Genomic DNA, 24,369 nt, shown 5'->3' with positions numbered 1-24,369 from the left:
TACCAGTGGATTAACATACACTTATCACTGTCCTCAATTTGCAAATAGACAGTATGTAAGAAACATGCAGCGTCGGACGCCAAATCATCAAATACTAAATATTCTGAGCCTTTTCTGACTCAAAAAAAGTGCCAGAAGTGACTGAATCCCCAAAGAAAATACTGGAAATTCCAGAATGCCCCGAGCAGCCCTGAGGCAGCAAGTTGGTTCACCTCGGAGTGATGGAATGTGAGCGTAAAGCTACAATTGCCATGTGTAATTTCCTGATTTCAACTGGCTGTTGAAAGTTATGGTGAGGGTGTGTGACACTTCCTTACAGGAATGAGAGGACAATCACAGTGCAGATAAATACCATAGCATTCACATGTCACTTAACGTCTGGATAGAGAGTCGCAATGGACGAGGCCTGGCAGCAGATCCTTGGTTGTAGTCTGAGCTGTGGAAAGGTACATACCATGGGGAACCCTAAAGGAAGCAAAACAACTGATAATGGGAGGGAACAGAGAACGGAGACTCCTGAAGTGATCTCCTTGAAATATTTGCCCAAAACAGTCATGGTCGGTCCCATTTTTAAACAATATAATCGGTCTTGATGAGGAAGGAGGCAAAATATATTAGCAATTAGAAAAGACAGGAACAATTTAGATCCTATTTAGTCAAAGTGGTAAATATTAGACCAAACTGAACTGCCTTGAGGCAACATTTACTTGGGAAGCAGGCAATGATTAATGCACTAATAGGTATTTTGGAGCCTAAACCGACCTTGTGTTAAGATTATGATGTGCTGTTAATGTGATTTTGATTGGGAGTTTGAACACGTTTATCATCTCTTGCTGTTTTGTTTCCCTGTAGGTGGGAAACCAATCCAAACTACTGTGAAAAGATCAAACGTACTCCTCCGTATGACACAGGGAGCAGATTACTGAACGTTATCGATATGGCCATATTTGACTTTTTAACAGGTAACAATTCAATGGAAAATAATTTTCTCAGTCTTCCAACCATTTCCCCTACTAAAGCACTGCTTGGCTTTAATTCCCTGTGGAGAAGTGGCTAGTCTGTCCTTGGTGCCTCAACTCAACGATATAACTGATGTTGGGAACGGTCTGTGTCTAGATTTGCAGGAGTAAACCCCACATTGTGTCACTCCATAACACCTCAGAAATGGAACTGAGCCAGGAAGGTCCTCTGTGCGATCCCCAGTCTGTGGTGAGTTAGCTCAGGGATTGCTACAATTGACCACAGCGCCCTTGGATTTGGAAGGTGAAAGTTGGCCTTCAGTTGTCCTGAAGTCTGACCCTTATCAGTATCCAGTCATTTCAGTTGGTTAGTGCATGATGAGGATGTTGGGTAAAGGCAAGATCAGCTTAGCTGTGATGCCCCTGCAGTCGATTAGCCTGACAAAGGCTCACACTCAAGGGCAGTTAGGGATGGGCAATAAATGCCGGCCTCGCCAGCGACGCCCACATCCCATGAACGAATAAAAAAAAACTTGATGAATGGCCAAGACACCAGAGGGCAGCTGACACCTGTAGGAATGTCTCCCAGCATGATTCAGTGCCTTCAGGAGAGGATGGGAGAAAAGTAATGGAAGAACAAAGTACAAGGTCCCCATCTCCATATAACAAACAGAAACCACATTTCAATACAAGCAAAAATTACTTTAAAATGAGCGCAACAGGCCGACATCACATTTTAGTGCAACAAACAATAATTCCAGCACAAAATGATTTCCAAAACCAACCAGGAGCAACAGAGGACTCCACTAGAGGGAGCATAGCACAGGGAGTCTGTCAGATTGATACTTTATTTGATTGAACCAGTTTACTCCTATGTATGGCTATAGCAAGCCAACTCGTTGCAGGCATCAGCTCTGAAATGGAACCTGGTTTCTTGTTGAGATGTGAAGTATCTTCTTTGGGTCATCTGCACTTTTATTGCAGTGATTAGAAGTAAATTGAATTGGTGTTTTGATACTGCATCCGTCTATTCACCTTATCAAGTCCTAAACTCCTTGTTCAGTTTTGTCAGGAAGAGGAGAGTGTTTAAGAGAGATCACAATGGGTCTGTTAAGTGGCTCCAGCTCCCAGTGATTATATTTTACTGATCAGCACCCTCTAGAGCCAAGATAAATGTCATCAGGAGCCAAAATTAATTCTGTACCTTGAAGTTACTCCTTTCAGTCCAGGTCTGAAGAAAATGTATACAGAGCAACAGTAACACTTTAGGTTGAAAGATTTTCCAAATGGAAGTAACAAAAATGATTGGAGGAATGACTATAAATAGCAAAATGTACAGAATCAAGGAATGTTACTTCAGTTTGTAATAATGTTGGAATAAAATAGAAAAGTGTCAATTTTGTTTTTACTTTGGTGCAGAAGTACTCGTTCCTGCATTGTTCACAGGATTAGCCATTGCTTAACTTTATAACTTCCGTCTGTATTCAAATTGTATCAGAAGAAGACTGCTTAGAATAGCTTGCTGCTATTGTATGTAGCTCCCCTTCAAAACCTGCCTTCATCACCCCCACCCTGCTGCACCATTCTTGGCCCTACTCTCTGGAACGCTCCTCGCTAAACCCCTCCACCTTACTACTTCTCTCCCCACTTTTAAAGCCTCCTCAAAACATATATTTTCAACTATGCTTTTGGTCACTTCACTTAACCCTTTCACTACGGTTTGGTGTCTGTTTCTCTTTTTGTTGACTGAAAGTGAGGCTGAAGGATTTAAAGGCATTTTACCATATTGCCAGATAAAAACGCCACAAGGAGATTCAGTGGATCCAATGTAGATTCAATGATTAATATTTATAATTAATTACACCTTACTTATAGCATGAATTGTGTAGAGCCCATTAAGGACTACATTAGCTCAGCTGGATTCAAACTAAAAGTGAATTTTTATAAAGAATTTCTCAATGTGAAGCCAGTGCTGGTGAAAATCTTAAATAAAAACAGAAAATGCTGGAGAAGCTCAGCAAGTGAGGCAGCATCTGTGGAGAGAGAAACGGAGTTAACGTTTCAGGTCGAAGATCTTTCATCAGAACGTCTTCGACCTGAGATGTTTCTGTTTCTCTCTACACAGATGCTGCCTGACTTGCTGAGCTTCTCCAGCATTTTCTGTTTTTATTTCACATTTCCAGCATCCGCAGTATTTTGCATTTGTCCTGGTGAAATCTTCATCTGCTGCTAATTCAGTCAATATTTTTAAATTTGTTTGCAGGAAATATGGATCGACATCACTTTGAGGTCTTCACAAAGTTTGGAAAGGATAGCTATATCATCCACTTCGACAACGCCAGAGGGTAACAGCTTTGTACAGTTAATATATACGGTGCTATTAACTTCATCTGAGTACAGGACCCAAAGAGAGCAAGTAAAAAGTATTATAACATTTTTTCTTTTAAAAAGTCAATTTTGGAATTAGATTTCTTAGATAGTATAAACCTATACAGAACAGGATTTGAGTGCGAGACTGCAAGGGAGACTCATTATGTCACCTTGTCCTCATTCAGATTTTACTGTTGTGATTTGTTCCTTTCAGTCTAATGGATGTTCCTGTTTACCTGCAGCTCATACAACTGTTTACACATATAAGAGAATTCTTAACCCATGGGATTATCTGCATTTGCGACTGCTGAACTTAGTAAGCTTTGTGTAACTCTTGATCATATGTGCTATCCTCAAAGGTCCAAATCCAATGCTGCATGTATTGTGCTCGATTTATTGAAGAACATTGAGAGACAAACATACAGAAACACGATGGATTAGATAAAAACAAAAAGTAGGATGAATACCTGGGTGTTTTGGTTCTCAAGCATTTCAAACAATTTCACTAAACATGAGGGGATCAAATTACTCTATACACAGACACACAAAGTACCGTAAAACGACACACTCAATCTTACTCTCAGATTCTTACCCACGCGGGCAAACTTTGTCATTCAGTCACACACTCACATATACTCATACACACACAAATTTGTGTGACCTCAACAGCCCTGATCTGGATTTTAGCCCGGAAATTCTGTGGGGGTTCACCCAATCTCCTATTATAACTTCAGTGTAAAATCAGCGGAACTCCTGGAGAAAGGTGTGAACGGATGTAGATGGCCATTTACACCATTTCTGCAGGATTTCTGCCAAAGTTACAACAAAAGTTCGGGAGAACCCTGCAGAAATTCGTCCCATTCTATTTTACAGTTCCTGTCCTACCCAAGTATGAACTTTTTTTTTTCTACAGTTAACAGGGTACTTATGACGGCATCGTTTTGAATTCTGTGGGAACTCCATTTTAATTATAGCACGTTAGGACCAAGAGGAGAAATTTTCTTGATTAGTGTCACGACAACTAACCACAAGTAGAAAAGAGCTATGCTTTCTGCTCCTCTACTGATTCTGACTCAGAGGGAATGATTTCAATTGTTTGACTTCTTACCAGATGCAGCAAGGGGAGGGAGGGGAGAGATATCTGGCCCAGCTATGAAGTGCAGGTTGGCAGTGGCGAATTTTTTTTTAAAATTCTTTAAGACCGCCTAATTGCTGAGCAAACACAAAGATGGAGTCCTGCCCGTCAAGAACATAACTCCAGCTGTGTTGAAGGAAACATTTTTAACATTTTATTGGATGGCGCAACGTTAAAGGCGGCCTCCTATTTTGGCCTTTATCATGGCACCAGTTCTTTTCTGACGTGGAAAATGGGCAGTCACCACTGATTTCTGACTGGGACAGGGAAATTACTAAGGCAGATGATTTATGACAAATCCCACTAGTGCGAGTCTCTGCCCAAGTCCCGTGATTTTGCTTCAAAAGGCACGAAGGCAGCGAAAATCCAGCTCCTTGTGGTGATCCAAGTAATAATAAATCACTTGCTGCAACAAACCATTTGCCGTAGTCGTTTCCCCCCACTCCGGTGTAGGGGGTCATTGGAAACTGGTAGACTTGGCATGGGGTTAGTAACATATTGGCAACCAGTAGCTTTGATGCCGCACTTTGGTTTCCTCAATCATATTAAAGAAAAGCTGTCACGACATGAAGACTATTGGTAACTGGGATTGCAAACTACAAATGAATGTAGAGGTGTTACAGAATTTCAGTTCAGGTAACCACAGTGCAGTCTGAGCAGAAAACACCTCCGCAGTGTTTGTGGTTAAAAGCAAGTCTGCGTACAAATAGTGTGATGGAAAATCATCAGTAAATTGTCACCGTTTCCAAAAGGTGTGTATGAAATGAGAAAGCAGCCAGTCAAAGCTTATTGTTACTAGTCTAGGCTAGCTTTGCGATTCACCTAGAAGTGATTTCTGTGGTGAGATTCCAGTTCATTGCAATACTTCTGTTTGCATGTACGAGCACAGAGGCAAAAATATATTACTTGCCTGTGAAAAACACGCTATTTGGAGAAGCAAAGACATCTGAGGTTCGCAGGTTACTGTCATCTTGCCGAGCTGGTTCTTTAGCGGGTTATGGCTTATGTTTCTGATTGCAGAACAGCCAATTTAACAACAACAACAAGCAATTTTAACAAGTTTTAACAATGTAGGAAGCTATGTCTGCTCTAAAAATGTCACACTCACTCTTTCTGGCCCAATACATAAGGTAAATGTTCAGCTCTGCTGGTCACTGTTATAGCTACCAGTCAAATCCGCAATTGGAATGTGGGACTATCCCAGCATTGAGTTTCAGTCTTTGCTAATCATCCTGGTAATTGCTTGGTTTTGCTTGTTATAACAGATAATTTGTTACGTCACTGAAATCCCCGGCATTAACCACCTCATAGCCATTTAAAGTGGAATTTACAGATAGTTTTCCTGGAACTCTGCCCTGCTGCAGACAGCCATTATACTGTTGTTATTGTGCCTATGTTTTCATTATTTCTATAATCAATTGACCACGGTGTGATATTGCATGTCATTCGTGAGCAGAAAAATTAAAAAGTGTGCTTACTGTGCAAAGTAACAACTAATCGAAGAATGCATTACAGGCTTGTATGGGACTCCCATACTGACACCAAGCCAACCTTGGATTACATTTCTGTTTGTACTTCATCCTGACCAGCACATCTGAATGACGTTGCTCTTTTGCTAACTTTGATAAACCAGTTTTTAACCCATTTTTTTTCTTTTCCTTAGGTTTGGAAAACATTCACATGATGAACTCTCCATCCTTGCCCCCCTGACTCAGTGCTGCAGGTAATCCCACACTGTCAGCTTGACATCAGCGGCGTCGAAATTGGTGTGTGCTGCACCGATTTTTCGGGCATAAAATGGGCGCAAAGTACACCAATTGAACATTGGGACGGCCTGTGTCCATTTTGCGCAGGCATTGGTCCCCACTATTAATTTTGTGCGGCCCTTTCTTTGGGCGTCCCTGGTGGATGCCTAAAACAGGCGTGAATATGTAAATTAGGGGTCTAACACCTGTTGAACGATCCCATCGAGAAATTAGTCGATGAGCGGCGCAGACGTCAGGCCCCCGCAGCAGTCAACTCCAAGTAAGTTAAAACATCCTGTGGAGCCAGGAGGAGAAGTACCCCCTCCCCACCAAAGCCCACTCCAATCCACTCTTCCGGGACTTACCCGAGGACCAGCTGCTGGCAAGGCAGCTGGTCCGACATTGATGTCTTCGCTCGGTCGAGCTGCCCATGGAGACCCGACCAGTGCCGGCAGCTTGTGCAGTGTATGCTGATGAGGCCCAATTTCCATCGGCCCCTCAGGCCTCTCAGTTCGGGCGCAGGCTGGTCGCGCAGCGCCGAGTCTGGGCCCGAAGCCAAGCTCAGGCTAATTTCTAGGCTATTCACTTTACACTCAGTCCATACCAGATAAGCAGTCCTCCAAATTCAGAGTCCAAATAGCCACCATCAGAATACTGAGTAGCAGTGAAACCTGACAGAAGCTGTTACAGCTCTCACCTCTGCACCTGTAATTAGGCCATCTGCGTCAAATGAGATTTGAGATTCCCACTGCCTTCCAGTCAACTGGTGTTTTTTTTTCTGCTATCCAGTACAGTCGAAGTAGACGAATGCTCTTAAAGCTAGAGGACATCACGATTTTTAGTGCAAAATTCTGTAGCATTTGCTGGAGTAAATTGTGTTGTTCATCCATTCCATGTTTTGAAGTTATAAGGAGTTAAGGATAGTAAAGTTTTGTGATACCAGTGAAATATTTAATATTTGTAAGTGATATATGTTGGATCTGTAAAACTGGCTGTCGGTTGTGCCTGATACTCAGTGATAATGCTGACACTCCAACCTTTGTGTTTATTGAGGTTTGTGCAACCATTTTTAAATGTTGCCGTTATAAACTAGAAATATAAGATCACTGCCTTGGTTAGCAAAATATTCCCTTTGTTCACTGTGTGCTTTTTTGGGATGGAATCAGTGACTGGATTAGGCAGAGGCTACTATTAGCAGACTACCCTTTGACCAGTATGTACTGTGTTAGCTATTGCAGGTTTTTTCTTTAACTTTAAATCAGTAACTATGTGTGTCTAATTGCAGACCCTAATTGTTGTATCGTCTATTTTATAGAATAAAGAAGTCAACACTCTTGCGTTTGGAGCTGTTGTCACAGCCGGATTATAGATTGAGTGACGTGATGAGAGAGTCCTTGCTTCTCGATGCACTCAGACCAGTTTTGACAGACCCTCACCTGCTTGCACTCGACCGACGGCTGCATGCAATACTGAAGGCCGTTCAGAAATGTGCATACGAGCACGGAGATGCCAATGTAATCGAGGACGATATGGGTGATGTGTTTGATGTCATGGACTTTAACAGCAGTGTGCTGGCCAGGTAAATGGGTCACGCACCTCCTGTCAGAATCACAAGGAAATAGAACCACAAAAAGGCAAGGATGGAAACTCCAATGAGAACAGAATTCTCCCCATATTTAAAAAGCAAACTCTGTTGATGTTTTAGATTTTGTTTTCATTTCTTGTGCCACTTTCAATTATTGCTGAAGATGCACTACTGTCGACAGACTCATGATAATGTTTAAAACTGCACAACTTTGTCCATCTCAGTAGCCTGGCTCCCCAACCAGATAGTTCAGAGTATGAGCTGCAGAGCTTCCTAGAAGTTACTTGATTTCTCTGCATGAGTTTTGACGTGTTCATTTCTTGTCTGAGCCATTAGAAGGAACGTCTAATCATAGATTGAATACTTCACTAAAGGTGGGCGAAGGAGTCACATTGCCCATCTCATCCTGTTAACGAGAGCTTCCCCTGTTCCAAGATGGGCACTGGCCGTTCAACAGGGAAGTCCACAGCTGGACTGCAATGCTGCCCAGTACTCCCAGTATAATACTATCAATAGGGTTGTCACACTTTGTTAATTACAAATTTAGAAGTGGGGGGAAAAATAGAGTAGGACAGGAGATGGGATCACGGCTCGAGTTCTGTTGTTTGCTTTGTGCTGATGAAAATTTATTGGAAACCCACTAGTCTTAAAAAAAAAGAGAGTCGAATTTAACTAGCGGAGGGTTGGCCAGCAGAGCGCGCGAGCAGGCCACCCGATCTCTCTGGTGGGAGGCCCAGTCCACTTTGAGGGCAGAGCCTCATTAACATGCCACCAGCACGCTGCACGCTCTGAGAGGGTGTCCCACCACAGTTTGGTTCAATAGCGAGCGGCCTGGAGGCCAACCCAACCAGCAGGAAGATAGGTGTGGGAGGGGTGCGATCGTGAAATGGTGGGGGGGGGGGGTGAAGCCCGGGGAGGCATCATCCCAGATTATTATTCTAGAGCCTCCTTCCCCCACAAAAATAATTTTACACTTACCGTTTTGGGGCCTTTTCCTCTTGGCCATCAGGTTTTATTGAACAGTGCATACTCTGCCCAGTAGGCCCCTCAAAATTGCACTGGGGTCCTACCTACATCATAGGCCCCTGATTTGCATAGATTAACGAGGCTCCCGCTTGGTACAGGCAGTCACCAGGGCTGCCCAGCAGAAGGTCCAAGTTAAAATGGCGGTGGAGCAGGAGTCAACCACCACCATTTTAATTCTGCTACTGCCCCGTTTCCATCGGGTGGAGGGGGTTAAAATTGCCGCTAGTGACTTCACATCAGAACGCACAGAAACAAGTGGGGAAACAGAATGTCTGTTTTAAAAGTCAGAGTTTCGATGTCCAGTTTACACCCCGCACAAAAAAATATGGACTGTCCCATCTCTAACCATCTGGGTGACAACACTAATTTTATTTATTTTTATCTAAATTGATATCTATCTATCTATCTATATAAAAGTTTTGTGCCTAGTGTGCAGCTATCACATTTTAGACATCAGGCTTAGAAGTGTCAAAAGCAGTTAATTCAATATTTTCCGGCAATTCAAATTTTTTAATCACTAAATTCTCACTTTGCGGTGTTATTTTATGTTGCTTCACTCAAATTATGGGATAATTCAAATTTTATTTAGCACAAAAATGATTTAGAATTGTAAAGGAGTGGACTACGGCCAGGAATTTCCTGGGAGCTGTTCCCTCTCCACCGCTGTAATTTGGCCGGAAGTGAAGTAGTGGAGAGGGAACAGCACTGAGGAATTTCCTAGCTAATATATTAAAAGAGGGAAAGGAAGCCCTTTGATTTTGATAACCTGCCCTACTCTTGTGGCCCCAGAATTCACAAGCAAGTGCCAATCTGCAGAACCTTCCTTCAGCAAATAGCCTGTAACAGGCCTCAAAATGTGCCTATTCTCATCAGGAGCATCTGAGCAGCAGCCTTCAAGGGACAGGTCATGTTTAAGCACAGCTCCATCTTAGCAGCTCAACATCACAACTATGCTCCAAACCCACACTATCCATGAGCAATGGGAGTTCAGCTGGTAATATAATAAAAGTCTAATGTGTAGCCACATCACTCTTTGAATGTATCCTTGGCACAATACAAATCTGCCATTCTTTTCTGATCAGCTCAAAAAGAAATACTTTAATACTTCCTTCACTGTCGCTGACCACATGACATCTGATCACATGACTTCTACAATCACATGACTTTCTGAATCCTTCCAGCACCAATATTGTTTTCACACTCACCCCTGACAAATACAATTTATAGCATAGGAAATCTCAAAAATTCTACACCTCTCAAAACAAACCACAAAATTTACCAGGACACGCACCCATCCAACTTTCCAACATGTAGTTTATAATATAAATCGACTCACCCTCATAGGCCTTAGGCTTGTTTTTTCTTCTGTTCTCAAAATTTCCAATATGCTCCTGGACCTTCAGTCCTGATCTTTTGTGGGACTCTACATATAAACCAATCAGATTGCCTCTCTCTCACCGAGCTGTCTATCTCCAGGTGTGCTGCATTCATATGGTCGCCAACTCTGGTTGGAGACATTCCTGGAGGTTTGATCACGTGATGTTCTGATCAGATGTCATGTGATCAGATGAATTCTACAAATGCTATTGCATTTACCTTATAAGGTTGGGTCCTCTGTAGTTGAGTATCTTTTCACCAGCAGCTGTTGTGCGAGGAGAAGAGGGGAAACTAAAGGGACAGGGAGAAACCGAGGGAGGGGAAACCAGAGCTGGGAGGTACTTTTAATCCACCAGTAAGTAATGGTAACACACTAAAATTGCGCTGATAAGTAATACTGGTGACACTCATAACCAACAGTTAATTTATATGTAACTGGTGGTAATAGGTGTAACTCTCCAATATCCTACCCGTAACTAGTAGTATAACCAACAGTTAATCTGTATGTAACTGGTGGTAATAGTTGTAACTCTCCAATATCCTACCCGTAACTAGTAGTAATCCTATTATCCACTGCTATTCACCTTGAAACCATAGCCATAGTCAGACTCCCCAGTTGATGTCACATTTAACAGGCCCCATTTCTCCCCCCCCTCTCTTAGACTCCGGTTCCATGTGAAGGTGACAAACTCTGAACTGGGAATCTCAGTCAGAGCCGATCTGTACTTGAATTTCACACGTCAAAACCGGCCGGTGCAAACCGACCTGAACCAAACTGAGAGATGGCACAAAGGGCAGTGGGCTCAGTGTTTGGGGCAATTCTCACAGGGCACATCGCCCTAAACTCAGCTCACCACCAACGTTTCTAAACCACTCCCTGGGCCCACACTCAATAAAGGAAAGTTTTCATAGAATTATAGAAATTACAGCACAGGAGGAGGCCATTCGGCCCCCAATGCTAGCACTCTCTCGTGTAACCCCATTCCACCCCCCCAGATACTTTTATATTCCTCCTTCACAAATATTCATCCCATTTCCTTTTAAATGAAGTTTTAGTCTCTACCTCAATAGCCACATGTGGTGAAGTATCCTACAGTCTAATTGCCCTTATTTCAAGAACCTTCCTTCTTCCTTGGTTCCTCCAGTGAAAATCCTTGGTCTCCCTCCTCTTGTTCCCTGTTTGCCTACCAGTGGAAATAATCTTTCACTATCTGCCTACAGTAACGTCCCCAGATTTCACTTACCCTTTTACTGGATGCTCCTCTCTCAGTGCCGTTCCCACTCACCATCTTGCTGCTGCTGTTCCGGGCTCTGCAGAAAATGCTGGTCCCCACCCCCACCCCATTCTTCCCTGCGCTTGAGCCCCAATCTCCCGATGCCCAGTCCCCACCTCCCATCTCCCATTCCAGTCTTCAGCTCTCCCCGAGCCCCCCCATTATCCAGTCTCTACCTCTCTCCACGAGCCCCCATTTCTGTCTCCCATCTCTCTCCGACTATTCTCTAGCCCCCCCCCCCCTCCGATTGCCAGGCTGGGCTGCTAGAGGCAGTGCTCGGGAGTACCATGCCCCAGTTTCTGCTCCTCCTTCACAGCAACTATACCACATGCAGTAACTGCTCCTGACTCACACACTTGCCACACCCAGCTCCCTCCAATACAAACTTCCAGAAGTACGGCAAGCAGCGAGGGAGGGGGAGGGCGAACAGCTGATCTGCTGCAGCGCTGAAGCACATGCACGAATTGGCGATACAACAAACTTTTCTCCAGAGTTGCCAACACCAGAGCTCGGGAGACGAATCACCGATTTCGATAAGACTCCAGGGGAAGCTTGGGAACCCTATGCGTGTCATTGCCTGAAAAACGCACTGCTCTGCAAGTCTGGCTTAGGTTTAATGGCTCAAAACCCTATGCACCAAACTCACTCTTTGCCAGGACACGCTCTTGAACTGGAGAAGACGAGGGCGAAACAGTAACTGAACGTTTTTGCTATTTCACAATCCATTCCCTTTGTCCCCATCACCCCTCTCCTGAAAAAAATGACAAGCTAACCATTCCCTTTGACTCACCATGAGCAATTGCAGGGGAGCTGCACCCATATATAGTTTATAATAGTTAAATATGAATAATAATCTGTCATCTGTATTGAAGTTTTAATATTTATTTTTAAAGTGAAAAATATTTTTTTGTTTGTGTGAAGCTAACAATCTCTTCAGAAGGAATTAAAAAGTATCTTTTATTCTATGATTTTGATATTGTTGTCTCTGGGAACCATTTTGCTGATTCTGACCTCCTTTCAACATCTAATCAGAGATTTGAAAGCTCCCTTATGAATGAAGATATCACATTAATTCGTCCTGCTTGAAGTCAAATACAATTGTTTATGTTTTACACCTAAAACTGTACTCACTTGGTGTATGAGGTATGGGAGGATCCAGATTGGTGAATGCATTCAATTTTCCTGCATTGTAGAGAAGACCGATGGAAATCTCTGTCACAACCACAATGCTGTCCTGAGTTGGAAGCTTCTTCTCCAAACTATGATCAGTTCAATAAATGTAACATTGATTTAGCCCACCTTTACTGAAAATAACACACACAGAAGTGCAGCTACATTATAAATACAGACCTTAGCTTAAAGGTCAGCAGTTACAATCCTGCATAAACCCTGACATTGGTCTGCACATCATAGGGGAGATTCATGTTATTTGCAAAGCAGCTGAAGAATATTTACGGAGATGAAAGACAAATTAAATCACCAAATGTACACAACCGCTGTTTTAGTGACTATAAGGATACTGTGGGTTCTGGGACTTATACTAAGGAATGAAATAAATTAAAAGATTGCTAAATCATGGAAGTAGCCAAATCCGAAAGTTAGGATTCTTGGATGGGTGTCAGGGTTACACTAATGGTGTTGTTATGCAGTACTGTATGTTTGCTGGTGGCCTGATTTGTAACAGCACTTTCTCCAACACTCTTAACTCAGGTTCACAGCAAAACGGCTGTTTCCATAAGGAGGCCCAAATCGCTTATGGTCGGAAACTGACAGCCTTATGGTGTGTCATGTCTGGGATAGCGTTCTGCAAAACTGAGAGTTATCCTTTCTCTACTAGGTTAAGCATCAAAGAGCCGTTTGGGCTGTCCACCTATCCACTCCAAAGGGTGGGAAACGCCACACTGTCCAACCATATAACTGGGTCTTTGATGAAGGTAAACACGGGTGTTTCAGCTCCGCAAAGTCCCTCCCCCAACTGCAGTGTTGATACAGACGGGCAAACAGGGAGGTGAGAACTCAAGATCCAGGGACACACCAGCAGCACTTAAAACATTACAATATCTCAGTTCACAGCAGTCCTTTCCCATTAGGCATGTAAATATTGTGAGTAGCCAATTTTACCATTGATAATCAGACTCCATGATTGGTTTGAGTATGTGTAAACAGAATTCTGCCACAACTCCTGCCCCCAGGAATGTGAGCATCCAGTATAACTGGGTGTTCCCCATTCACAGATGCTATCCATACACCTTGGCACTGACAATCCCAATGAAAATATAAATCAGGCTTATTGTCCTGTAAGAATTATTATTTATATGGATCTTGCCGTTAGTGTAGATATTAGGTGAGTCTCACTAAATCATTGGATGAGCCAAAGTCTGCAAATGTTCAAATTTCCTTTATTATAAATGTTGATGTTCACATTTTTAAATGGAAACAACCTGTAAAAATGTCACACTGTAATTACACTTTCCTGCCAATGGAGGTGCAGCTGATATCAATGCTCCCCCAACCCCCACAAAATGGGAAGATGTATTTCCAGTGTGACAAGTTTACATAGGCTGTTTGCATTATAAATACTAACATAGGAATTTATAATGGAAATACAAAAATAACAGAATGCATGAGTTTAAAACGAGGATTGAATTATGTCTGTGCATCCTTGTCCAATTATCCCCTACTCTCTAAACCCGCTTCACCTGAAGATTACACTTGGTGTTGAATCCCTGTGTACAATATCATGGGAGGGCGATTAGTGTACAAAGAAAAAGATTATTCCATTCAAGTTAAATTTTCAATAGTATAGGGGTGGTGTAGCACATTGCATTATGACAATGACCCAACTCTCCGCTTCACTGAAGTGCCAGCCCTGCTTTGTTGCTATTGTAAGATACTGAGTAGAGGCCAAGCACCTAATTGCCCTGCAGGGGTAGGGAGGGAAAAATCAGAAAGACGATAACTCCGAGGATGGTGACAGGGGTCTCTAAGCAACCAACTGAAAAGTGACACTGAGAAATGGCTGGAAATAGATCAGCTACAAGGGGAAGTGAGGAGATAATAAAAGGGGTTTACATACCCACAAAACAAATCAAAAGAATTACTTTTCAGTAGCAACTTTCTCCCCCCCCCCCCCCCCCCCCGTTTGTCATTAGGAACTGATTAGTATGACAAAAATGATAGATTTTACCCAAACAGTGGAAACAATTTTCGACTGACCTTCGAAACATTCCGTTACCTCGGCAGTAGATCAGGTCATTTTACTTGCTCGGTTGATGAAAAGGCTAACTTCTGTTGACATTGAAAACTATTTCGGGAATTAATCATTTCAAATAATCCCATTCTTCAAGATGTGCTCGAGTTACCTGAATAATACAGTGCTTAGTACCACTGTAAGATTAAATATCTTTGTGAGTTGTCAGATTACTTTGTCGGTGAAGCTCAGGAAATTCCTGTCATCACTTGCCTCCATGTATTCATTTCATAGTACTTGAGTAAAACTATTTACACATGATTCGCAGAAATGAAGACCAAACTAAAAATATAGATTTTTTAAAATTCTGTTTTATTATTTTACTGTGGCAAAAGTTTTGTTATAAATCTTCAATGTGTACCATAAGCCCCTTACCAGCAAAATGAAAGTTTAGAAATTAAACAAAATGTCTCCTTGATCCAAAGTTCCCAGTTTGAGGATTGATCCTCTTAATGTTGTAGAGCTGCTACAAGTCACTGGTAGTGTATCGTAGAGAAGTGTAGAAAAGACAAGGAAGCTCTTCTCAGTTATTGCACATCACAAGTGGACTGGGCAGAGTCCCCAGTGATCGAGAATCCATAGCACAAAACACCTCGACAGCCCCAGCTCTTAGTGGTCTTCATTAGGCCACCTAAGGGGAGGATGTCTGCACAGTCCAAAAAAAGGGAGAGAAAATACTGCCTCCTTACGCATGCAATATATTAGTTGTTTTTGATTTGTGTCCTTTTTGGTGCGGCTGCTGGCTGTGAGATTACACCTCAGTTGTCAGTTGATTGTCGGTAATATTTTGGAGGGAACCTGGAAAAGAAACAATATTGTAAGATACTCTGGGTAAATCAGTAACACAACCGGCAATAAGTCCAAACTACTGTTTGATTCAGTTTTACTGCTTGGTCAGGGGACTGAGTGGCACAATAGCTTCAAATGCTGGCCTTTCATCTCTGGGAATCGGTTTTGACTCCACCTACGATTGATAAGATCCAAGTCTCTTTTCTCTGTTGGCTATAATAGCCCTAAAGTGAAATGTGGTTGAACTGTCTCAACCAGTCCTGGTGATCATACGTTTTAAGCACAAAACTTCTTTGTCTGCATTCTCATTTCGAGAGGTGGGATAGATGACACAACTCCCGCAGACACAGTAGGGTCAAAATCCTGGAACTCCCTTCCTAACAGCACTGTGGGAGAACCTTCATCACACGGACTGCAGCGGTTCAAGGCGGCGGCTCACCACCACCTTCTCAAGGGCAATTAGGGATGGGCAATAAATGCTGGCCTTGCCAGCGACGCCCACATCCCACGAATGAATAAAAAAAAAAGGTGGTGCTTTCCACAGGTTGAGGTTATGGTGCCCTGTCGGGGCCCGGCAGAGGAACCTTTTTCTCTGCAACTAACCTGTGCTTTTTCTAATCAGGGAGTGGTAGAGGTGCCCAACGTGAAAAAGTGTTCCCTCATCCTGATGAACACAAAAAATAAGAATTTTAAATGTTTTATTAGGTCTTTCCCAGTCACAGGATCTAACTTGTTAGAAAATCATGAAAAAAACAAATAAGGATATGTCCTATAATCATGGCATGTTGGAATCTTAACACGATCTCAAAATAATTACATAGAAATTCTTACTTATACCAAAAGCTCAAACAATTTAACTTGGAACAAAATGCCTGGGTTCCAAGCAGAATTTCTTCACATTTCACTTTAAACTATGTTTCCTATGTGTTGCACGTAGGGAAACTAACTTCTAGTGTGTGGAATCTCTCATCTCTGTCTCTTTAAATAATCAAGCATACATCCTTGATGATATTAAAAAAGAGAAATAAAACAGTGATCATTTCTCATCCAGATCCTGACTTCTGACATTATCCACTGTAATCGCTTACTGTGTTTTCTGTTTTCAACTGCTGGTCAGAGGGAGAGAATAACTATTTTGTATAGAGCTTCTCCCAATCCTGTGATATCATGATTGGAGGATTAATTACCAACACCCTCAAGTCCCCATTCAGTCAGGCCGCCATTTTACCCTTTAGCTTTTACACGTCTTGTATTCTTCCATTTTTTAAAAATTACATTTAAAATAGTAATTACATCTAAACATTTAAGTAGTGAGTATACTTAAATACACAAAAGAATACTGATTAGTAGATACCGTTTGAGGAGCTGTTCCTACTGTCCCCACTAGGTGGAGAACTACTTCCAGGATCTGAGTGCTGACATGGGTATTTGTTTAGATACCATACATTCCTCTTAAATGATAACCAAGTTAAACAGATTCTGGTTCTTCCAAATTACAAGGGATTATCATACACAAAGTATCAAATTCTCAAAGCATCTGCATAGACAACTAAACTACAAAATCCCATCATTTCAATGTAAACAGCCAGTGAATTTTTAAAAATATCCAAAAAAGGAAAATAAAATGAAGCACAGAATTCAAAAATTGCATGATTATCAATAAACCTGGAAATAATGATACAGGAAATGAAAATGGAAAATTATTATTGCTGGGAGGTCGGGGAGAGGAAATTGGATACCAGACACGACAGATCATAGAGTAATTATTTTAGTGGTTGGCATCAATTAATGTAAATTGGGAATAGCCAAGTGGTTGAGAGTCTGCGTTCCTAAATGTAATGCATGACTGTTTCATGACCTAGTGTCTCGGGGAAGCCATAAGAGAAAGTGCATGTCCTGACTTGGAGATGCTAAGGAGCCCAGACAACATGCAAGAAGTAGAATTTACAGCCACAGAATAATCAAGTTTGACATGATCTCAGATTCAGAAAACTGGAGGACCAGGAGCTGGGTATATAATCTTAAAGGGGCTAGCTTCACAGAAAGGGGGAACAGCTAAAGCAAATTGGCAGTGATTGTTCAACAATACTTCAGGAGCGAGCACGTGGAACACCTTTAAAGGAATAATTTGGAGCGTGCAGGATAAACACAGGACTAGGATCAGCAAACTCACGCTAAACTAATGTGCCCCCTGAATGGATGAAGAGAAAATGCAGAAGAAAAAGGAGAACGAATAACCTGTATAAATCATCCAGGAAGAAAGGTGAAGGGGGTAACGGAGATGGATGGAGGAACTTGTAGAATTGTGCTGAGAAGGTGGTTAGAAGGGCAAAGGGAGACTTAGAATAAAACATAGCAGCTGTCACAAATATAACTAGGAATTTTTTTCAGTATTTTAACAGTAAGAGGATAGTCAGAGAAGAGGTGAAATTCAGAAACTCAAATACAATTGGTCAAATTTACAGATGATACCAAACCATGAAGGAGAGTTGATTCTGAGGCAGCAGCTCAGGAAATATAAAATGAGTCGGACAAATGATATGAGTGGGCAGAACAACGGTACTTGAAATTTGAAACAGACATGTGCAAGATCATTAAGGAAGGGATGGGAAAATGGACGACACAAGTTCTCTATGAATGGCGTTGAAATAATGCTCACAAACCTTTAAGTGTTATGGCTTTGACTGTTGCTCCATGTTCAATCTACACCAGTAACAGCACTTGCTTTCCATATCACACTTCTATTTAGAGGGGCAATAACAAGTGAATTCCAATCTCACATAGACTGCAGAAATATCAACTTGCCAGAGATAACCATGATTTGTGGCTGAGATTTGGCTGTACAAACGTCATATGATATGTGCTGAGCCATTCAGTCCAGAAAGATCGCAGATTTGTTTGTTCTGTTCTATTATGAGCAAGCTGACTAAGAGCAGTGGAGGGACATTACAACTGATTGAATGCAGAATCTATCAGGAATTCCTGCAGAATCTTAGCCAGAGAGCTAGGATAATTAATTTATAATCAAGACATCTAAATTCTGATAGTGGACTCTAAACTAATCATGACTGTAAGGGAACTATCTGCGGATTTAATGTTTTGATTTATGTACCAGAAACAGATGATTCTCATGTGCAGTTTGATTTTTTGTGTGTCAGCCTTTTATGATCCCTGCTTCTGGAACTTTCTCCGAAAGCTGCCAAAGATATTATAATCACACTACTAGTAAACAAGGCAGAGCTGGCACTGTCTGCCAGAAAATAGCAAAATAATTCTGGACAAAACAACATTTTTATGCTCCTGATTGAGCACACTGAGTTCCTAAACTCAACCAGGCTATATGGGGAGGAGGTGCTGTGATCAACCTCAGACGAGGCCTTTCACTAGAACGAGGAAGGGGAAACCGGATGCTAAGTTAATCAAGCACTCACACACCTCTTAATGCCCTGTTAGAAAGAAGGAAAAGTTATTGGCAATTGTGGGGGACGGGGTCTAAACAAAGGGAGAAAACAATTACTAAGTAGAGTGGAGATAAATATCTATATCTGCGAATGTAATTTATTTTTTAATGGGATTCCACACACTACTTTGGATGTAGTACACTTTTATTTTAGAACTTTGAATTGAAACGTCCTTGGTTATGGGGAAAGCAGCTTGAAGCTAACTCTTTTTCCATAATCTGGAACAATAATAATTGTAAATCTATCATTGCCCTCTACATGAGATAGAAGAGTGACTTGCCCATTGTACTGGACTTCAGACATTGTTGCTGCCACATTAGGCAACTGGGCAACAAGAATGTCTAAAATTTCAAATGTTGCCCCATTAAAATATATTAATTGGATGTGTCTCAGCTCATGTAAGCACCAATTTCATAAATACTGCAAAAAAACTTCCTTTACAACTCAGATACAGGGAAAACCAACAATAAACGACATATTTTCAAAAATAAATTTTAAAAACAGTAGAAATACCTACAAGCCTCCACATACTTAATTCACTATGAACAAATAACAATAGGTGTCAGCCTTGGCTCAGTGGTAGCACTCTCACCTCTAAGTCAGAAGGTTATTCGTTCAAGCCCCACTCAGAGACTTGAGCACGTAATCTAGGTTGGCACTTCAGTGCAGTACTGAGGGAATGCAGCACTGTCGGAGGTGCCATCGTTCAGATGAGACATTAAACCGAGACCCTGTCTGCCCTCCGAGATGGACATGAAAGATCCCACAGCACTATTCAAAGATCAGTTGGGGAGTTCTCCCGGTGTCCTGGCCAACATATATCCCTCAACCAACATCACCAAAACAGATGATATGTTCATTTCTTTCATTGCAGTTTGTGGGACCTTGCTGTGCGCAAATTGGCTTTCGCTTTTCCTACATTACAACAATGACTACACTTCAAAAAAGTACTTCATTGGCTGTAAAGCGCTTTGGGACAACCCAAGGTTGTGAAAGGCGGTATATAAATTCTTTCTTTTTTCTATTAATGCACTCGGGGTGTCCGAGTGTTATGAAATTTTACACACAAGCTGAAAAGCAGTGATAGGCCATGTGTACTTTACTTCACGCCTACAATATATAGCTTTAACAAGATATTGCCTTAAAATTGTTGCTACCATAACCATTCATCCTTTGCAACGAAGAATATTAGAGATATGGCAACAACGGTGTAAAAATATAGGAAAATTAAATGGACCTTTTGATATCTGCAAATGTATTCATAGATTGCTGTTTTCACAACATAGTGTCCTGTGAATACACAGGAGTACAGGATGCATTGCCTTGGCTCCTTAAGACACTTTTAAGTGGCCCCTTACCTTGGTTGATGTAATGTTGCTAGCTCTGTACAGTTACAGCTTAGATGCTCTCTGATTGTGACAGTGTGCATGGTGAGCTCTTTTCTACCATATCGATAAGTCAGCTTCGCTATCTGTGCAAATAATAAAAAAAGGTAACAATAATACTTAGTCCAAGGGGCTTCTGTCAATATTCCACTAAAGAGTTTGTATAAAGAAACACAAGACATCACATCTGCGGCAAAGTAAATATTCACATAATGAAACCTTTGAAAAATGCATAACAAGTCAGCAATGAACCAGTGAATAGTATTGACGCTCAGTTGTAGGACAGCTGTAGTGTGGTTAGACTTTCCACGTGTTGTGGTAGACACATCGAGCCAGAATTTACTGTAGTCGGCGAACGAATGCACCCACCGTTCATTAGACTTGCCCATGCCCGTTTAATTTCCATGAGCTTTTGCACAGCAAGTTGCTGTAAATGGGAGATGGAAACGGGACAACGCCCTTTACAAGACATCTGGGACCAGCGTGAACAGGGCAAGAAACTATGGGCCGGAACTACGGTCCGACCAGTGTGGCAAGGCTGTCCGCATAACCTGCGGACGAACACTACAAAGAAACTTACCTCGTGGTCTCCGACGTCCACTTGCTCCCTCTTCAATTTTTTTTTTTTTTTTTTTTTAAGTTCAGCGCTGTGATTTCAGCGCAGGTTCACTCGGAACCGATACAGACTGTGGGAATGGGAGCCACACCCACAGAATCTGTCAAGAAGAGAAGTCACGCCCACAAGCAGGCAAGTAGAAATCATTCCTTCACCATTAACTTCTGTATGTTAGTTTAAATAAAAATGTAACATATATTATAAAAAACCAAGCAAATTAATGTAATGAAACTTACAGAAGTTGAAAGTAAAAAATTTTTTAATGATCAAAAAATATTAAAATAAAAGTAATGTGATATTCCACATTTTTACAATTTAATTTTTGGCTATTTCGCATTCATTGTGATTTTATAAAATAGTGTAGAGCTGGTATTTTCCAGTGTACCTTTTGGTGGCGTAAGTATCTTCGTTCCAGCTGGGCAGATGGGGAAGTTTACCAATGTTTAATGATTTTATTGATTGTAGCGTAGGTGGCCCTTTAATTCAGACCTGTCAAACTGCCAGCGAACCAATGGGAGCAAGTTCGAGATTTCCTGGTTTCAGTGCGCATTCGCGAACTTGTTCCCCGCCTTCGCCGGCAGAGAGAGAGGACGCCATTGATGAACAGCGTTCTCGGGTGAGTAATTTATGCCCCTATGTATCTCCTTAACCAATTAAATTGAAGAATTGTTAAAGAACAGCAGTTAGAATAGTGAATTCAATGTCAAATAAAGTGAAATAAAGAGAGGGGAAGAAAGATTGGATTGAGAGAGAAGAGAAAGAAAAAGTTTTTTTTTAAAATGTAACTTAATTTTTTTAAATCTCCAACAACAATTAAAAGCTGAAGGAATGAGACTCCACATTTGTAATAGTTAAGTTTCAGTGCCAGAGAGGTTGTTTGGCAGTAATTAAGACTGATCACGCTGTAAAAAAGGATACTTAGACTGAAACGGACAAGCCTTAAATTTCTGTTGCGAGTTTAGTCCGTATCTGCCATGCAAGTACAGGAACTTCACCCCGTTCAATACATTTGAATGGTGAGTCAGACAGCGAGATGCTGTTTTCAGGAAGCTAATGGTGGAACGGCACATCTTGGACAACAACTTCCAGATTTCCACGTTTAACCACGCATCTGCCCTCACCTGAAGTTGTTGTGCAATTTGTGCATAAATAACGGTGAGCGCTGTTAGCATCATCATCATTTTGACAGTAAACTCTGGCCCATCCATTCCACCTAGTATTCTAGTCCATATTTTGTGAAATTGCAGTCAGATAAGGGATTGAGGCAAGAAAGAGTACAGAGAGTTGGGAATAAATGGTCATAGAATGATACAGCACAGAAGGAGGCCATTCAGTCCATCGGCCTGTGCCAGCTCTTTGAAAGAGCTATCCAATTAGTCCCACTCACCCGCTCTTACCCCATAGCCCTGCAATTTTTTCATTTTCAAGTATATATTTAATTCCCTTCTGAAAATTACTATTGAATCTGCTTCCACCCTTTCAGGCAGTGCATTCCAGATCATAACAACTCACTGCGTAAAAAACAAATTCTCCACATTTCCCCCTGGTTTTTTTGCCAATTATCTTAAAATTGGTTGAGGAAGATCATATGTTGAACAGCATGCACAGTATATGAGAGCTAGTTTGAACAGAAGCAAGTCATGCGTCCTTTATTCACTGCAGCGACTATCTGGGATTTAGAGTGAGGCTGTGTCTGATGTCAAGATGCCAGAGCAGGTGGTACTTTAGTGCTAGGAAAGAACTAAAACAGAATCAATTGAAAGTGGAAGCCATTTAAAAAATGGAAGAGCAAACACTGTATACAGTGAACAGTTGGAAAACTTAAGGCACAAGGTACAAAATAGAATATTGAATGAAACGGCATCCACTGCATAAAAGAAACAATAAAGGAGAGTTCATACATTTTTTAAAATATAAAATTGCTTTGAAAAAGAGCAAAGTTGAGACAGTCCAACTTCTTGTGTTTATTTTATTGTGGGCAACTTTCTGGGAAGAGAGGTTTCCATGAAGACCTGCCTGCAGCCTCTTTAAATAACGGTGCTGTTTATTATTTACTAATTCGATGTGTTAAAGGAAGTGTAATTCCAGCAAATGTACCAAAATCTGTTCTTTTTTTAAAGCTGGTCAGTTGGTACCATCTAAATTATGGAAGTGAAATTCACCTTTCTGCATATCCAATGTGAGCACATTCATTATATAAGGAATTTTTCACTAAGTGCCAGATTGCTTAAGCTTAGTCAATACTGAGTAGGTGTTGTGTACAAGTGTGGCTATGAGCAGTTCCTTTCTCGTTTTCTTTCTCATATCCTGCAGAGCTAAATGACTCAACTGGTGGATGAAAAGTATACCCAAATACCAATGTATGTTCTGATGGAAACAAGTAAGATCAGTTATACAGTTGGCTTCTTTACATTCCATCATTCAGGTTTGGATTTGATCCCCCCCCCCGCCTCCACTCTTCCCTTTTAGGCTCCCCACCCATTGATGTCCCACCCACTTAGAAGTAAAATTGGTTCATATCATGACAGTTGGCCACAACCTTGCAAAAGCACCCCTACCCCCACCCATTGCACCAGCCTGAGATATCAATTTACTACACTAGCCACTTTTGTGGCTTCTCAGAGTGCAACTGCCAATTCTTTGCAGTTTTTTGAACCTTTATCCATTAAGTCCCGGCTTGAGACTGTCCAAACTTGTTTTACGTAGAACTTGGACAGCCATCAAAATGACTTTCAACAATCCTGCTTGCTACATTCCAATCCAGGCTGCAGAGGTTGAAAGGACAGATGCTCTAACTTACACCACGATTAGTCATCACCCATAGCACATTTAATCAAAGGGGTGGTGTCAGTCAGCTCAGTTGGTGCTACTCTCACCTCCAAGTCAGAAGATTGTGGCTTCAAGTCCTACTCCAGGACTTAATGTACAGCCACTTCAGTGGAGTGCCACATTGTCACAGGCGCCATCATTCAAGTGAAATATTCAGGTAGATGTAAAAGATCCCATAGCAATATTTGAAGAAAAGCATAGAGTTGTCCTAGCTAATTCCTCCCTTGGCCAACACCGCCAAAAACAGATTAACTGGTCCTTGATCTAATTTACTGTTTGTGGGATCTTGCTGTGTACACAATGGCTGCCACATTTGCCTACACAACAGTGACTGCACTTTAAAAATAATTCATTGGTTGTGAAGCACTTTGGGACATCATGAGTACAAGATAATGCACTATATAAATGCAAGTTCTCTCTCTCTCTCTCTCTCTCTAATCCAGTTTAATTTAGAATGAAAGCAAGATTATATACGTAGTATATAAATAAAGGGCTGACATATCTAACGTCAGAAATTGGGGTTTTAAGTTTTTGGGACTTTTACAAGCATAGAATAATACAGCACAGG

General features: G+C 41.5%; 2 protein-coding genes across 6 annotated transcripts in view; one reads left to right on the top strand and one right to left on the bottom strand.

Moving 5' to 3' along the window:
• Positions 1-12,429, top strand: part of fam20a (FAM20A golgi associated secretory pathway pseudokinase) — a 42,133-nt gene extending 29,704 nt beyond the window's left edge. The window contains exons 8-12 of one of the 2 annotated variants that reach the window (XR_010966968.1): positions 853-962; positions 3,223-3,304; positions 6,128-6,187; positions 7,525-10,645; positions 10,721-12,429. Coding sequence is in view for 1 of the 2 variants with exons in the window: in XM_068004118.1 (XP_067860219.1) it covers positions 853-962; positions 3,223-3,304; positions 6,128-6,187; positions 7,525-7,792 (520 nt within the window). In the remaining variant the exon portion in view is untranslated. Of the gene's footprint in view, positions 1-852; positions 963-3,222; positions 3,305-6,127; positions 6,188-7,524 lie in introns of both variants that reach the window. The other variant, XM_068004118.1, reaches the window with a different exon arrangement.
• Positions 12,430-15,031: 2,602 nt separating this feature from the next.
• Positions 15,032-24,369, bottom strand: part of LOC137341380 (platelet-derived growth factor subunit A-like) — a 48,435-nt gene continuing 39,097 nt past the window's right edge. For all 4 annotated transcript variants that reach the window (XM_068004497.1, XM_068004500.1, XM_068004499.1 and 1 more), the window contains 2 exons: positions 20,330-20,442; positions 15,032-15,519 (listed from right to left, as the gene is read on the bottom strand). In XM_068004497.1, the coding sequence (XP_067860598.1) occupies positions 15,480-15,519; positions 20,330-20,442 (153 nt within the window). In that variant the 3' untranslated portion in view covers positions 15,032-15,479. The remainder of the gene's footprint in view (positions 15,520-20,329; positions 20,443-24,369) is intronic.

Source organism: Heptranchias perlo, chromosome 23 (genome assembly GCF_035084215.1).
Source record: "Heptranchias perlo isolate sHepPer1 chromosome 23, sHepPer1.hap1, whole genome shotgun sequence".
NCBI classification, from domain to species: domain Eukaryota; kingdom Metazoa; phylum Chordata; class Chondrichthyes; order Hexanchiformes; family Hexanchidae; genus Heptranchias; species Heptranchias perlo.
Note: the sequence above shows the minus strand (reverse complement) of the source record. Positions and strands in the feature narration are given on the sequence as shown.